The sequence below is a fragment of the Martes martes genome, assembly GCF_963455335.1.
Source record: "Martes martes genome assembly, chromosome: 13".
Classification (NCBI taxonomy): Eukaryota; Metazoa; Chordata; class Mammalia; order Carnivora; family Mustelidae; genus Martes; species Martes martes.
In genome coordinates, this window is record NC_137901.1 from 16,730,666 (window position 1) to 16,748,230 (window position 17,565).

At 47.4% G+C, this 17,565-nt stretch overlaps 1 protein-coding gene across 2 annotated transcripts in view; it reads right to left on the minus strand.

The window, feature by feature from the left end:
- Nucleotides 1-230: 230 nt before the first annotated feature.
- The window catches only part of ZNF532 (zinc finger protein 532), a 59,328-nt gene continuing 41,993 nt past the window's right edge, over nucleotides 231-17,565 (minus strand). Inside the window, exons 6-8 of one of the 2 annotated variants that reach the window (XM_080821734.1) lie at nucleotides 6,029-6,141; nucleotides 3,855-4,002; nucleotides 231-2,295 (exon numbers count right to left, since the gene is read on the minus strand). In XM_080821734.1, coding sequence (XP_080677860.1) covers nucleotides 1,801-2,295; nucleotides 3,855-4,002; nucleotides 6,029-6,141 — 756 coding nt within the window. In that variant the 3' untranslated portion in view covers nucleotides 231-1,800. The remainder of the gene's footprint in view (nucleotides 2,296-3,854; nucleotides 4,003-6,028; nucleotides 6,142-17,565) is intronic. The other variant, XM_080821735.1, reaches the window with a different exon arrangement.

Below are 17,565 nucleotides of genomic sequence, written 5' to 3' on the forward strand. Positions count from 1 at the left end.
CTTTAATCACGCCCTTGCATTACACCCATGAGTCGATGGAGTCCACGAGAAAGTGACAAAGGGCTGACTGCCAGTGAGAACGGATATGTCGTCCTTCCGGAGGTGGGGGGTGGGGCAGGGGGAGGAATTCTGCAATATCGTGGAGCCTGTTCCTGCCATCAAGCTCGTCCTCAACTTCATGAAGATACCAGACCACCCCCGCCCCCCATCAATAACTCTCTCACAGAAGCGCAAGGGCCAATGTCCCACGTTTATTTACATATGAAATGTGTTTAATACAGTTATGACGGACGTAGTGCGTAACACCTGACAGCAGCAAGACCTTCTGAGGAACCGAACGTCGACTACAGTATATCATGCAAATATCTATATATACACAAACGAGTTTCTTTTCTTAAAAAAAGAAAAAAAAAGTACAAAACGTCTTTAGGGGATAAATACAAGATATAAAATGCAAACGAAAACACACACAAAAAAAACCCAAAACTGAAAAATAGAACTCTCCCAGAGAACTATAAACGGAAGGGACAGGGGAGGAGCCCTGCTGTGTTTTGAGGCAGCAGAACCACTGATATTGAAGATGCTTATTGAAACGACCGAACCGAAGCCCGGTGGCTCAGTGCGTGACCGCCCGGCCCATCGCACCCCGTCCCTGCTGCACTGACAGGTCGGCGGCGGAAATAGAGCATCCCAACTCCAAGTACAGGGACGTCTGGCAGTAGCACCCAGAACAGGAAACGCCAACTCTTTAGACGGCAAAGGGTTATTAAGTCAACTGTGATTTTTTTTTTCCTGTCAAGAGCCAGAGAAATACTTGATATTTTTAGTTGTGTCTTTGTAGGAGTTAATAAATTACATGACAAAAAAACTCGACTGTAGAAATCTACTGGTCTAACGACAGGTGTGTAAGTTTTTACAGTAGTCCAGCCCTTGGGCGACTTGACCTCCTTGTGCTCTCTCGGCCAGCCTCGCAAAAATCCGCCCAGACCACCACCGGCCTCTGGCTTTTCCCTCTGGGATACCCTTCCTTCCCTGTTCTACAGTGGAATTAAGGGAAATGCACGCTCCTTCCTGGAGTTCGGGACGACGTTTTCAATCCGCCGCCGGGAAGGGAAGCTACCTGCTGGGCTGGTTTCGACACCCTCTGGCGTGGCCTGGAAGATACCACGACACGCCGGGGGTGCGGTGACACGTCAGAGGCGCACTGGCTGACTCAGAGCAGGCACGTTGAGGGTAGTGCTAAGACACTTAAAAGTCCCTAGTGTTTTTGAGACCCACGATACCTACAATTTATGTAGTGAATTCTAAAAATTAAAAACACTAAAAAAGGCCTTATTTTAGCCTGGAGTTAGTTACCCCGTTCAAATTGGTAACATACAAAATGGTTTATTTGAATTCAGGAACTGCCCCTGTTACTAAGAACTCTGTTTTAAAAGAAAACAGTACAAAAAGAAAAATTCTAACCCAGAAAAGAATAAAGGAAAAAAAAACCACCAAAAAACCAAAAAAAGGAAAAAAAAAAAGACCTCAAAACAGCTTCCACTAAATACTGATACAAACATGTAACAAAGAGTATAAAAAAGTTATTCATTTAAATATATACAAACTCTTTTAAACTCAAATACTGTTTTAATACTTATCGAGGATGTACACGACCAGGTGAGGAAGGGACACTCGGAGAGAAGATATTGCAACAGCCTAGACAGTACTGTTAACTCTATTATACTGCAAACTTTCTGTAACAAAAATGTCTCTTTTCTTCCAATGTGGACAGGGATCTTCCTTACGGAAGGGCTGTGGCTATTTCTCCGCCGAACTCACTCTTTTGGACTTGATGAAGGCCATGCCGTGTGTCCGCATGTGAGCATTTAAGGCAGCTTCAGTTTCAAACGTTTTCGCACACACTTTGCACTTCCGGTCGGACACGGCGCCATCGGGCGACTCGTCCTCGGGGCTCGGCTTGTTCTCCTGCTGGTTCTCTTCCCCGGCCCCGTTCTGCTTGGACACGGGCTGCGGCTCCTTCAGCTTGTGCACGATGAAGAGGTGCCTGGACAGGGACACGTGCGACGTGTAGCAGAGGCCGCACTCCCGGCACTGGTGGGACGAGCCGTCCGACTTGTGCTGCGGGATGTGCTCGTGGAACTGCAGGAGGTTTTCGGTGGTGAAGCCGCACACAGCACATTTGTGAACCTTGAAAACGTTGATCTTGAGTTTTTTCAGTGGCTGGGTAATCGCCCCTCTGGGAGGTCTGAACTCTAAAACTGGTTCTTCCAACTTCCGCTTGGGGCTGGGAACCTTGGAGAGAAGAACAAAGGGGACGACACGAGTGAAAATCGTTCCACCCTACGGGGGATCCACAACCGGTTCTCCTCGGGCTTCAGAGCTGCGAGGGCAGCGACGACCGTGGGTTTCAGGATTTGGGGCTTCCTACAGCTGCGTGTCTACCCACCCCACACACAGCCCCTGCTCCCCTGGGGCTCCTGCCTTTCATCTGCTGCATACACAGGACCCGAGCTCCTACATTCCCAGGCATCACGGCAGCTGTGGGGCCCCACAGAGGACAAATGAGCCCCTGCCCCCCCCCACCCCGAATGCGGGCTCTGACACAGCGGGACTGAAAAGCCCAAGCCAGGAGATCGGCTGTGGGTCAGACCCCAGGAAGACAAAGTGGGCTATGGAATGGGGCTGGGACGAGACGGGGGTCTGGGAGGCTCCCCTGCACCATCAGGGATGGCCCCAGGGACCATGACACTCCAACAGAGGCCTGCTGTGGGGAGGGCCGGGGGCCAGGCCCGGGAAGCCGAGGCGACAGCCAAGCCAGCAGGTGGTGCGGAGAGGAGGCAGGGGCCGGGCAGAGAAATGCCAGGGTATCGCCTTTTCTGGGACTGGCACGGAAGGCGCTGGAAGGCCCAGCTGGTCCAGCTCCCAAGCTCCCCTGCGCACCCACTCCCCCCTTTGTCGCGCAGCTCCCTGCCAGCCATGCTTTTCTCCTTCCCTGCCGGCTTTCTAACTCTGATCCCTCACACTTCCAGCGCTCCGGAAGAGAGACACTCCCTCCTCCCGGCTCGGGGGCCCATCTTTTCGGCCCGTTGCTGGGGCACCACTCACACACAGCCTCGGCCTGAAGCTGCCCCTGCACAAAGATTCTGTAATTCCAGCCCAACCCCCTCCCCCCAACCCCATCCGTCGAGGGGAAAAGATTACAATTCAATGCGACTCCTGTCTGGCTTGTACTCTGACTCGGCTTTACTCAATGATTAACTCCTTGGACGCACGCAGAGGCTGTCTCCCAGGTACATCCCAGACCCAGGCCAGTGCCAAAGACAGCAGATCTCCCTACACGTCTGCCGGACTGCTCCCTCCTCGAATAGCACTTGGCACACACATGCCTGATACACAGGCTAACATATACACAGTTGTCTGAGTCAAGTTCACTACCCACTGACCTAAGGACAAGGCAGATCTGTGACTTTCTCTCTTACTCTGACAAAGTGAAACGAAGAAGAATCTCTTCACTTTTCTTAGGTACCTTTCACAACCAACACACTGCCAACAAGATAGAACCTAGCTTCCTACGTTCCCTCTGGCTAAGAGACCGTTTACGTGAGTCCACACAACATTCTGTAATGTATATACGTAAGGAGATCCCTAAAGCTCTTTCTGGAAAGAGACAGAAGAAACTTAACAGCTCGTAGAGCAAGATGAAAGATCAGAGTGGGTGTGCGGGGAGATGACCTATTATGTTATACCTCCATGCACAGGCTTGGATTTCAAAAAATTTAAAGTGAACAGCATGAATGGAAAAAGCAAGTCAACACAACGTCACTGTAAAGAGAACATCTGCAATGTTTGACCTTGGTATCTTCTTTTATTTCTGTTTCCTCCTCATTGGTGGCTTCTGTCATTTCTTTCAAGTCAGGATCCTTAATACCGTGCATGAGTTGGATATGTTTCTCCAGCATCAACCGTTTCGTAAAGGTGCGCCTGGAGTCTGGGCAGTGCCTGTGGAGCAAAGACAAGGAGGTCACCTGCCTGCTGGAAAGTCACCCACGCTGAAGAGTCCGCTCACCGAGGAAAGACCTCCACCAGCCAACGGAACGCTCCGTGGGGTCAAGATGCTCTGCGTGGACGCCACGGGTCCGAAAGGAAACAGCGATTTCACTGTGACTCGGTGTCCAATTTGTGAGAAAAGTTTCTGCAGCCTTTGTAAAAGGCTTTTTTCTGTCGCATTTTTGTGTTCCATGGGACCGGCCTAATTCAGTTCAGATGAAGTATTTCCTGTCTAGGTTTGGTTGAGGTAGTACTTAATTTGTAATTCTAGAGGGCTTTAATTTTGAAGTAGAGAATATCAAATTTCAAAAGTTTTCTTTACAATGACTCAGTGTTCTCTCAGAATTTATGTCGTAAGACATACTTTAATATGAAAAAAGTCCCTCGCTGATTCCTTCATGTGGATGTTAAGGCTTCCTGTCCAAGCTGCCATAACAAAGAGAAGACGGGGTGTCTAGCCCTGTCACATTCCTCACCAAGACACAAACACGGTGCCACAGGGCTCAAACTCATGGGTTCATTCAGGAGACTAAAAAGTAGGCAACTCAACAGATATCCAAAATAGGTCACTCTTTTAAGTTTCCACTTCCCCTTGTGTGGGAGAAAAAACCCCAAACCTGTAGATTATGACTAGTTTTTCCTTTAGAAGGTAGGAAGTCACCATTTTCTTAATGAATGGACAAAAAGAGACAAAGTTAATGGCCACGGTGACTACAGATGCTGTAAGGCACACAAGAAGAAAACCGCTTCGGTGAACGGGTGTGCACAGCACCTTGGGCCCTTACGCAGAATCAAAAGGCTTCTGGACATTCTGTAATGACCGGCCCCACACCCTGATGATCTCGTATTCAAGGCCCGCTCCTGGGGCAGCCTTGGGAACCGGCACCAACACCACAGAATAAAGGAAATCCGCCAGACAATCCGAGCACCTTGCGGCCTCACAGTGACTCCCATGAGAAAGACACAAACCTATCTGAGGAAGGACAAAGCCACGCCAGTCTCTTTCCACCTTCTTCTCGGCCAGGGCTTCCTGGTAAATTCTCCGACCCTCGCAATGCGGTCTCACATGCGTGGGCCTTGGTCACGGGATGGTCTCACTCACCAAAATCACTCCCAGCTTCAATCTCACCGAAGGCGGGTCGGTGTCCCAGTCTCCCTACCCAAGAAACCTCCCCTGGCTAACTGAGAACAGCGAAGCCCCGCCGAACCCACAGCCAACCTTCACGAGCGTCCCGAGCCACACGATACCCTGTGCCCGGTCATGTCACACGTGCCACGTGGCCACACGGCTTCTGTGTCCGTCAGTCCTCTCTTTTAGGAGAAGTTATACCAATTCACTTGAGGCACACTCTGGCTGAGCAGGTGCTAAACTTTTCCACTAAGGATACAACAAGTTCTGATTCTCACATACAAGGAAAGAGCTCATGGGGTCCAGAGCGGCTCTACCGTCCACTCAGTGTCCTGGCCCACTCAATTCCTGGAATTTGGTCTCTTCGCCAAAAGCGTGTGCTGAGAAAAGGCTGCCTTGCACAAGGGAAGAGGCCAGCCTCGGACTGACTCCACGACCAGGCGCTATCAGAGTCCACTCTGAACCAACCAACCGGACAACCAACCTGCCAGTGACTGCTGGCAGCTCCCTGGGCCTCTCATGACCAAAAAGCATCTCATTCGAATGTGTGCCTGCAAATCAACCACTTCTCCAAGATGCTCAGGTGTAGGAGATATACAGCTCTGGACAACAGGTAAGAACCCAGGAGCATACGGGGTAGGCAAGAGGCTACTCCTGTTTATTTGACTTTTTTTTTAAGTGTTACAACCCAGTCAAGAAACCGTATGTCAAAACAAGAGAATACAGCTGAAAACGGAAATCTACAAACTACAGCAGAGAAATGGGAAGTTAACGGCAACATATGAAAAACCTGAACGTTTCCGCTTTGTTAATTTCCCTGCGCTTCCCACGTTAGAAATCACGACTTACGAGCAGGTGTAAACTTTCCTGATGCCTTTGTGCTTGATCCGATTGTGACGGCACAGGCTGTGTGAGGAGCTGAAAGATTTGTCACACTGGCGGCAAGGGTGTTTTTTCATTTGCTTCAGTAGGAGAAAAAGAGATAGAGGGTCACTTAAGAGAACAAAACCCGAATCGCCTTAAAAATTAAGAATGCTTTCATAATAGTTCAAGTTATAATAAGCAATACCGTTTAAGCAATACAACAACAACATGAAAAGATTCTTCTTAAAACGTAATAAAAAGGGCCAAGGCTGGGGCAACCGCGCAGGGGTTAATTAATTTCTAGAGAATGAGAAACGTTATCATAAGAGTAAAATATTACATTTTTTTCTCAAAACGCTTACAGTGTTGATTCAGCAGAAACCCCTGGATATTTGAAAACATCACATTTTCTTTGCAAAAGACGTATGTTATTTTTACCATTTCATATAGCAGACACTATATGAAAGCAGAACACTTCAATAAATACCAGATAAAAAACATTAATTTGCTACAGGGGCGCCTGGGTGGCTCAGTGGGTTAAAGCTACTGCCTTCGGCTCAGGTCATGATCCCAGCGTCCTGGGATCGAGCCCCATGTCGGGCTCTCTGCTTGGCGGGGAGCCTGCTTCCCTTCCTCTTTCTCTGCCTGCCTTTCTGCCCGCTTGCGATCTATCAAATGAATAAATAAAATCTTTAAAAAAAATTAATTTGCTACAGATCCAGAAAGAATGTTAATTTATCCACTGCGCCACTTCCAATTAAATCTGTAGCTGATTTTCAACATCGTCGTGAGTCCCCGCCCACCTCACCAGTCAACGATTCCTACCATAAGAGAAGAGTTTTCCAAAAGGCCTCTTGAATAATACCATTTAGTTATTCCAAGAACACAAGAATGTGAAAACACTTCATGGACGCCACCACTAGAGTGCTGCGGCGTGTGTGTGCACGTGTGCAAGGCCGAGTGTGCGCGGAGGCCGCGGGACGGTGAGAGGGCCAGAGAAAGATCTCAAGAGATACAAAAGTCAAAGTGAAAAGCAACTTTGGCTATGATAATACTTGTGTTAATTCGGAAGATTCTCATGAGGAACCTCTGAAGCACAATTAGGCGGCTTAACCCTAAAACACATTCTTTGGGTACCGTCCGCACTGCAGTCTGGAATCAAACAATATCGTTTCACGAGGAAATCAGATCAAGAAGTAACTGCCGGCCTCGTGAATGGAGCATCTGGCAGGACCCTCCTGGAAAATCAGGCTAAAGAATAATGAACAAGGTCTCATGTGAAATAATACCACTATTTTTGACAATAAGAAGAAGTAAGCAGCAATTGCGGGCTAAGTGATTAAAGAAATGATAAATATTTTTAAACAATGCTTTTACACCCCTCACGTGACAAATATGCCCTTACTCAAAAGCCAATCTATCTGTTTAAGTGCCGGAGTTTGGCTCTGGAGACCCAGGAATGGGCTGCCGCCTCCTCTCCACTGCTCACAAGTCGAACCGTGGGATCCTGGGGAAGTTTCTTCATAAACATCCACTCCCCGAACTGAGAGTTGGGGATCGCCCTAGTGCCTTCCTCAGAGGGTGCTGGGGGAAGGGGGGATGGGTGGGGAATGAAAGAGGGAGCACAGTCCTTGGGGCACAGAGAAATCCTCAATAAATATTCTTTTATGAATAACGATAAAGTTACATATCCACTTTCATTTTAAAAGTGAAAACTACTGTCTTTTAAATGAAACACATTGGTGTGTAAGTGCTCAAAAACCTAGACAGAGCGGAAGTTTCTTCTCCACGCTGAAGATGGAGTCCGACCACTGCTTTGATTGTTCTCCTAAGCGTGTGATCTGGGATATTATGAGAATAATCTGGGGGGAAGGGCGGGGAGGATGGGAAACACAGGAATAACCAGCTAATCCCTCTGAGCCACACTCTCTTTTCCCAGAGGAATTCCTTCATAAAAATCCTGGTCACATAACACAAGACAATCCCTGGTCTCTTGGATTAGCATTTATATAGCCAGAGAAGAGGTTCTTCAGAACAGAGTTTTAAGGGGCGCCTGGGTGGCTCAGTGGGTTAAGCCTCTGCCTTCGGCTCAGGTCATGATCCCGGGGTCCTGGGATCGAGCCCCACATCGGGCTCTCTGCTCAGCAGGGAGGCTGCTTCCCCCTCTCTCTCTTTGCCTTCTTGTGATCTCTCTCTCTCTCTCTCTGTCAAATTAAAAAAAAAAAAAGTCTTTAAAAAAATTTTTTAAAAAAGAATACTTTTAAGAACAGTCAGGCATGAGTAGTCCTGTGTTTCAAAGAAGGTACTGAAATATCTATTAATATCTAATTCCTGCAGAATTTTGTATCTATAAGATGGACAATGTTAAGATCCTGGAAGAGTTAAAACACAAGACATTTTTCTAAAAATAAGACAGTTATAGCAAATAACCATAAAGTAAGTAGAGAATTGACATATAGCTTTCTAACCATCCAACAGGGCAAGAGGCTTCAGAGGAATGCAAATGGATTTTCCATTAAGATGAAGGGTTTGAAATTCCATTTCTTGTTATGGTGTCATCATATTAATATCAAATCAAAATTTTAATAGAGAAATATCAGTCAAGAAGTCCTCAGTAGGTAACACATTAAATGAAGAGCAGCTTAGCTGAATCAGTAATTACTATTTTCAAAAAGGAGTTGACAATGTGTGAGATACTCTTCTTTTCCAACGTCTTTATGAAAAAAAAAATGCAGAAACGAGCCATGCCATCCCCAAACAATGGAGCGGGGTTTCAAAATCAGTGGTGACAAGAAAATCACAGGCTTAAACACCAGTCTCCAGATCAGACTGCCACGTTCCCATTACCTAAGAAAACAAATGACTTCCTTCTTTGTTAAATTTTAAATACTAACTTATTCAAAGGTGCTGTATCTAATTTATTTTCCTAACTTCTACCTCTTCAGTATTACAATACCGAAGCCACTTTCTGACACAGAAAGCAATTTTATCAACCAAACAAAAATGGGGAAAAAAACAACTGTATTGAAACAGCATAGTCTATCGTCACTCAGTTTTCGAGACTGATAAGGCCATTTACCTCCTCCGGTTCCAGTAGTACAAGTGGATATTGAGGGAACCAGGGCCCTGAGTGGACTTCTTGCAGTCAGGTTTTCCTACTCAATTATGAATTATTTCGTTTTTAAATAGAACTCTCTGAAGAAGCAGTGGAAGGATAGCTGAGAGAGTCTGAAAATTTTTAGGAAAACTTTAAATACCAAATAAAACAAACACTTGGGTACCTTTCCTAAACGTTCTCCCTAATCTCCGATTGTTGACTCTTTTGCCTTCACATTCTTTTTTTTTTTTTTTAAGATAAACACATGGCTCTTCTTCTTCTTCTTCTTCTTCTTTTTTTTTTTAAGATTTTATTTATTTGACAGAGAGGCAGGCAGAGAGAGAGAGAGAGAGGAGGAAGCAGGCTCCGTGCTGAGCAGAGAGCCCGATGCAGGGCTCGATCCCAGGACCCTGGGATCACGAGCCGAGCCAAAGGCAGAGGCTTTAACCCACTGAGCCACCCAGGCACCCCACTGCCTTCACATTCTTTAGGAAAGAAAGCATCAGCTCCTCTTAGCAGATGCCTTCCGAGTGCCCTCACTCGGGGCTCAAGTTCTGAGCTCTGGGATTTACAACACCTCTGAAGGCCATTCTTTCTGGGTAGTACTTGGTGAATGTGTTTGAAATGTCAAGGGCTCACACACCGGACACTTCCCATTCTGACAGCTAGTCCCTCCTTGTGTCTTGGCTTGAAGCCCTCTTTCTGTTTCAGGAGACTCTCAAGAAGTAGAGGGAGACATCCCGCTGGCCAGACATGCACTTGGCCTTGTTTTGCCATTCCTGTTTCCGTGAGGTTATCGGCCTCCCAACGACACTCAAAGAGCTTCCTCAACTCCCATCAGACATCTAAACCCCCCACAGATTCAGGACGAAAGGGAGCAGAATGATTCCCGAGCCATGATGACAACACACCCTTCAGCTCTTATCATAAACACTTCCTATGAAAAGGAAAACCCCAACCACCTGTACAAACTTCAGCCTATCACAGCAGTGATCCCACTGGACAGAACTCCTAAAACTGCAGGCCCTCCCTGGAAATCTAGCCTACAGATACACCCGCACACAGTACGGTCAGTTCTGTGTAACACGACACACATGTATCATGGGTCATTTGCACGACACAAAATCAAGCAAGAAAAACCACATGGTTTCCGACAAAAATGAAGTTAGGAGCGTAACACTCAAACCCTGTCAGTGACACACCTAGTAAAAATGGCAGAGCACGGTGTCACGCAGGATGCCCGGGGAAGTGCGCACCAGGGGTTGCGGCTTGCTGGGCTTTTGTGAAGTGGAGGAAGGAGGGTTACAAGAGATCGGAGGGTCGGAGGGAAGGCGTAACACGGGGTGTGCACCAGTGTGACTCAATGGGGAGAGGAAGTTGCCGACAGCAGTCTGAGGTGAGTGCATGTGTGTGTTTTGTGTACTCCTACGTGACTCCGTTCCAGGATTTTCTGTGCTCACCTAGTGCTTCTCAGGGGTGATATCATACATGCGCAAACTGAGAATTCATGTTAGGCTCCAACTATTCCCTGAGAGATCAAATGCATGAGAAGATCTGTTCCTAACAGAAGCGCTACAGCAGGACAGACGGTGCAGACAAGGTTCTTTGGGGCAGCACTGGGTGTGATGGGGAAAGATGGGAAAAAAATCTGGCTCCACCAAGCAAGAACTGGTTAAATGAATTATACGCACACCTACAGCTACATTCTTGCCTTGCAGCTGTGGAAAAGAATGGCAGATCTTGATGTACTATAAAACACACACTACATGGAGAAGCAGCTGGTGCAGAATATCAGATTCGTGAGCTGCGTTCTGCATGGGAAAGAAATAAAAACAAGAACACATACGCATCTCTGAGGATACCTGCACAGAGACGCTTCAAGATACATAAGACACTTAGCGCTGGTGGGTGGCAGGGTAGGAATGAGGCTTTTTGCCCGATGCCTTCATATTGTTTAGATTGTGGGAAAATGTGAATATAGCCCGTAGCAAAAAGATGTTCTTCTGTTGCCTCAGGAAAAAAAAAAAAAATTTCAGCCAGGTGTACTGAAGTATAACTTATACAATGTAAAATCCACTGTTTTTCACGTAAGATTCTAGAAATTTCGACAAATAGATACAATTTTGACAGAGCAGTTGCATCGGCCCTAAAATTCCTATGTGCCCCTTTACAGCTCTGGGCACCCACTGCTCTGTCTTCTTTCCTCTCCCCTCGTTTTGTCTCCTCCATTCGTCCCACAGATAGAAGCATGTACTCCAGCACGTGGTTCTCGGAGTCCGGCTCCTTTCCGGAGCAGAACACGTGCAATCCAGCCCGGCCGCCGGGCGCATGCGCAGCCCGTCCCTTCCCACCGCGGCGCAGCGCTCCACGCGACCGCCGCGCGCTCTCCGTTTATCCGCTCCTCCGGTGAGCGACATCTAGGTTGTTTCCAGCTTTGGGGACTTAGGAATTAAAGCCCCTGCAAACGGGCACGTACAGGGTTTGGTGTGAACATAGGCCCTTATTTCTCTCCGGGAATGAGATGACTGAGCCCCAGGGTAAAATAAGCAAGAAACTGTCCACCCGTTTCCCAGAACGGCCGCACCTGGCATTTCCGCCAGCTGCTCTGCCGCCCTCCCCGTGGCCATCCTACAGGGCGGCCAGGAGTTCCTCCTTGTGGGGTAACGTGCCTTTCTCTGAGGGGGCGTGAAGGTAAGATTTTCAGTGGACAAGACAACCTACTTATACAGTGTACCTCTCCCTCCGAGGAAAAACCTGGAACTCTACGAGTTTCTGGTTTTTCATTTCTATTTCAGGAGGCATCTCAGTGCCGAGTGAGCGCCTGGAAAACCGAAGCCGTAAATCGCTCATCTCTATACCCCTGGCATTTGGCACAGAGGAAGTGCTCCGTGAATGTTTATCGTGTGAATCAGTCAAGGAAAGAATAACTGAAAACACAGTTATCTACTGGAAAAATATAAGCAGGTTCTAGAAAGGAATCTAGAGGAGCACATTTGGGATCCCGCGCTGGACACACAGCCGGCACGGCTTGTTGCTGGAAGCCGGGGCAGACCTGCGCAAGTCTGAGTTCTGCCAAGAGCCGGTGGACAAACTAAGCTACTGAGGACAGAGGCGAGAGGGGTCAGAGGGCAGGGAGAATTCAGACAGGAAGGAAGGACATGTCTTCCTGTGGGACTGGAGAGAAGGCACCGTCCGCAGACAGGTGTACTGCTTACTATGGCCAGGGGAGTGGTGACAAATGGATTGGGATACGGAAGGAACTCCTGCCCCAGCTTCCATTTCGTTTTTCCTTTTTAAAGATTTTGTTTATTTATTTATTTGAGAGTGAGAGAGAGAGAGAGCACAAGCAGGAGGAGTGCAAGAGGGAGAAGCAGGCTCCCAGCCGAGCAGGGAGCCCAATGTGGGGCTCGATCCCAGGACCCCGGGATCATGACCTGAGCCCAAGGCACATGCTTAATGGGCTGAGCCACCCAGGCGCCCCCGGCAGCTTCCACTTCAAAGAAAAGTATATATGGTGCATCCGGGTAATCCAGCCTTCATTTTCTTTCCCTTATTGTTGCTAAATATAAAAATTACACTTATTGGAAAATAGATGAGAGAACAGACTGCCTCGAATGTCACTGACTGCAGTAACTACTGTCAATCTCCAGCTATATATCCTTCCCATTTCTCTTCCAAATCCACACTCGTGTGCATTTATGAGTCTATGTTATACATCTTAATTTGTAACGTGATTTTTTTCACGCACAGCTACACATATTTTGATGTTTCTGTGTTTTTCTTAACACAACGTAGTATTCTGTTGTATAAATGGGCCACAACTTATTTAACTCTCATTAATGATTTAGGTTGTTTCTAATCTTCGGTAATCATAGGCAAAAATTTCTGTCGTCAACCAACTACTTCTGTGATAGGAATTTCTGAAAGTCTTTCTAGTCTAGAAACCATGAAAAATGTTAAGGCTTGACACTTCTTGCCAAACTGTCCTCAAAAAGGAACCCCCTATTGCTGTCAGTCAGGGCTTATTTGCCAAAAGTCTTACAGATCACCATTCGACTCTACCAAAATGGTAGATAAAAGACTGTACTGCACTTTGTTTTGTTTTTCCTTAAGACCTAAGGATGCTGGGGGCGCCTGGGTGGCTCAGTGGGTTAAAGCCGCTGCCTTCGGCTCAGGTCATGATCCCAGCATCCTGGGATCGAGCCCCGCATCGTGCTCTCTGCTCAGCAGGGAGCCTGCTTCTTCCCTTCTCTCTCTGCCTGCCTCTCTGCCTACTTGTGATCTATCTCTCAAATAAATAAATAAAATCTTTAAAAAAGGGGGGGGGGCGCCTGTGTGGCTCAGTGGGTTATCTCAGGCTCAGGTCATGATCTCGGGGTCCTGGGATCGAGCCCCGCATCGGGCTCTCTGCTCAGCGGGAGCCTGCTTCCCTTCCTCTCTCTCTGCCTGCTTGTGATCTCTGTCTGTCAAATAAATAAATAAAACCTTTAAAAAAAAAAAGACCTAAGGATGCTGGACATCTATCTATACATTCCTGAGCCACTTATCTTTCTCTAGTGAACTGCCCAACCGTATCCTTTCCGCAGTTTCTAGAGAGTAAAGACCGAAAACAATGTCAGGTGCGGAGGTCAGAGCAAGACCACAGGTCGTGGGGACTCTGCGTCCTCCAAGATGCATGACTGCAGACACCAATGGGTCATCTGTGAGAGTGACTGAAAGACACCAATGGGTCATCTGTGAGAGTGACAGGAAGACACCAATGGGTTTGAACAGAGGACTAATATGATCAATGAATTACATGGGTCACTCTTGCTGCCAAGTGTGGAAGCAAAGAACCAGTGCAGAGGCTGTCTGTGACAATCCAGGGGACAGAAGAAGTGCTGTGGGTTTGGAAAGTCAAGGTGATGACAAGTGATTAGATTTGGTGTATATCACAAAGGTAGATCTGTGGATGGGCTGAATGTGGATGACAAAGGAGAAAGAGAAGGGCGTCAAGTATCCCTTCAAATTCCTTGGCTAGGCACTTGGCAAAATGGTTACCAGTTACTAACCAGGGAAGCAGGAGAGAAGCAGGTTTAGGGAAGGAGAGGAGTCAAGAATTACATTTTGGATATATTAAATTTAAGAAGCCCATTGGGGATCTAATCAGAGACGCTAACTAAGTGGTTAGATTTGAGTGCGCAACTCCGGGGAGCGGACCAGGCCACAGACAGAACTCTGTGAGCTGGCTGACTGTGTATGGCATTTAAAGTCATGGGCCGGGGTGAGCGGTTTCTGAGAATAAAGGGCACATCAACATTTACAGGCTGGAAAGAGGAGAAAGACCGAGAAAAGCTACCGGTGAGGCAGGATGAGAACCCAGAGGCCTAGCTAGCAGAGAAAGCATTTCAAGAAGGACCTAGCCGACAACCGCTTCAACTCAAACGACAGCACTGAGAAAGCCAAGACCCCCCGGGCCCAAGTCCCTCGACCTGCAGAACTAGTCGAGCAGTTTCTGTGGGGCAGTAACAGGGTCGCCTCAGCGGGAGGGGGTGGGGAGCGCAGGGATACAGAGCCATCTCGGGGATGTTCGCTGTAAAGCGGAGCAGAGGGAAAAGGCGACAGGCGAGTGGGTCAGGAAGGCTGTTCAGTCAGGGTAAGAGGCACCACGGCGAACCTTAGGATTTTGAGAATAATCTGGGAAAAAGTGAAGATGCAGGGGACAGTGGACGAGTGTGGTGGTGAGGCCCTCCAGTGGTCCAAGAAGGGGGCTGGAGGGAGTGCACAGGCAGGGGGGTGGGCCTCACGGGGCCACAGAGTCACCCTTGTAACCGCAGAGGGCAGGGTGAAGGGGTTTTCATTGCCTGTCTCTCCTTGGGTGTGAGCCAAAATCCAAACTTCTTGGCTTTCCTTTCCTTTTTTTTTTTTTCCTAATTTTATTTTTAAAATATTTTATTTGTTTATTTGACAGAGAGACGTGGCAAGAGAGGGAACACAAGCAGTGGGAGAGGGAGAAGCAGGCTTCTCGAGGAGCAGGGAGCCCGATGGGGGGCTTGATCCCAGGACCCTGAAATCATGACCTGAGCCGAAGGTAGACGATTAACCCACTGAGCCACCCAGGCGCCCCACTTCTCGGCTTTCAAGACTGTCCACCACTCCTGAGTGCATCTCCTAGAACTTCGTAACTGCTGCATTCAAAGCCACTCAAATCACATCTTCTGAAGACAATGACGCATTCCTCCCTTGCCCTTCAAAGACAGCCTTCCTTCTCCTCGAGGCCCATTCCAACCCTTTGGCCCCTTCGGCCAGCTCTCCTCTTCTTTGTACCTTCAGGGGCGAAGGTCTTTGGACTTGCCTACCTCGCCAATCCCAACCTCGACCATGCCCTTCCCGGGCGTCACACTCCGGAACGACTTGTCAGCCATCACTTAGGAAGTCCTGCTGGGCTCATACACTGGGTGAATTCCTCCCAAGCATCCACCAGGTACGTAGCGAGGTAGTATTTCCTTCTTTCTTTTTTTTTTAAAGATTCTATTTATGTATTTGTTAGAGAGGCAGAGAGAGAGAGCATGAGCAGGGGGAGCAGTAGCAGGCAGAGGAAGAAGCAGGCTCCCCACCAAGCAAGGAGCCCGATGCGGGACTCGATCCCACGACCCTGGGATCATGACCTGAGCCGAAGGCAGACACTTAACTGACTGAGCCACCCAGGCATCCCGCAAGGTAGTATTTCTTCTGTGAAGCCTTCCCGGGCATCCCCCAGCCCCAGCCAATTCACCAAGAAACGGTGATGCTCAAACCCCTGCTTCCGTGGGCCTCAGAGGCAACTCTAATCCTTCTTGTCCACATATCACCTGCAACTTTTAATTTTTTAATTTCACTCCGTCTTCCACCGACCTCTTTTAAGCCTGTGCTGTATTTTATTGCTTGCTCTGGTCAGAGCCTCAGAAAGCCTGAGCTGAAAGCTGAACGGGAAGCCCCTTTCCCTTAGTTTTAACTACATTCCGCCCTGTGATTCCTCTAAGGCCCACACACTAGCGGCAGCTTTAAAAATATTTATGCTTTTTTATACCCAGCTGTAAGCATCTGCAGGACAAGAACTATATCATTTCTTCTTCAGCATAACAAATGCTGTGTGACTTGGTAAATATTTACAGAATTTTAAAAAAAGGTTACACACAGAAGAACAAACATGAAAAGCTAAACATTCCCAAAGTACGAAGGAACGGCCTATTCTAAATAGTTTCAGAATAGTGCCTCGCCCCTGTAATATGCAAGTGCCCAGACAAAGCAAAGACTGAAAAAGAGAAACCATATAGATTGATAACCTGAACGGGCCAAAAAAATCTAGTCTACTACGTCTCCCATAAAATAAATGAGCTTTTCTACAGAATAGAAATGTACTAAGATTGCATATTAATTATGACCCAAGAAACTTGCTTTTAAAAAAAGAAATTCACTGAAGAAATATGTAACATCCTCTGTGTATGTATTACATGAACAAAAGTGTAATTTTCACTGAGAGATCCTGAAACTTTTCACCAGGATATATATCAAAGAAATAATGCTTCATAGAGATTTCACTGTCTTCATCTATTCATTTTAGATCCGAATATCGTCAGTGTGTGCCCTCAAAACTGGGCACTCCCTTTCCGTTTGCAAGATACCACCTACAGTTATAGAGGGTAAGTTGTTTTGTGGGTTTTTTTTTTTAAAGATTTTATTTATTTGACAGAGACAGTGAGAGAGGGAACACAACCAGGGGGGGTGGGAGAGGGAGAAGCAGGCTTCCTGCAGAGCAGGGAGCCCGATGGCAGACCCTTAACGACTGAGCCACCCAGGCACCCGAGGATAAGTTGTAAGCAGCAAACCGGCTTACCCAAGCCACCCACACTGTCCTCGAGAAATGGTTTTTTACACAGGCAGGTAGCCTTCCCCTAAGTGTGGAATACTGTAGGTCGTAAATTCTAAAGTCCTCACTGTGAGTTTAATGTCTAGGACACAAGCGAGATCTTCTGGTCTCACTACATCCCAGAACATACAAATAAATGGGTAGTCAGCTGAGCACAGCACAGGAAACTCAGACTACATATGTCTGAAATCATCAAGAAAAACAATCTCTGAGTACTGAACCATCCAAGTTGCTACAAATTGGAACGGAGTGGTTTTGGGGAAATATTTAAACACAGAGTATAAATTTAGACCAGAGGTTGGCAGACGTTTTCTGTAAAGGGCCAGACAGTAAATATTTTAAGCTTCGCAGGCCATAAAGTCTGTTGCAACTACTCAACTGTGCCTTGCCGTTCAAAAGCAGCCACAATAATACATAAATGAGAGGGTGTGGCTGTGTTTCAATAAATTATTTACAAAATGGGTGGCCAGCCTGTGAACCATAGTTTAAGAACCCCGATTTAGACCACGGTCTTACACTCTTGGAGAAAACAGAGCC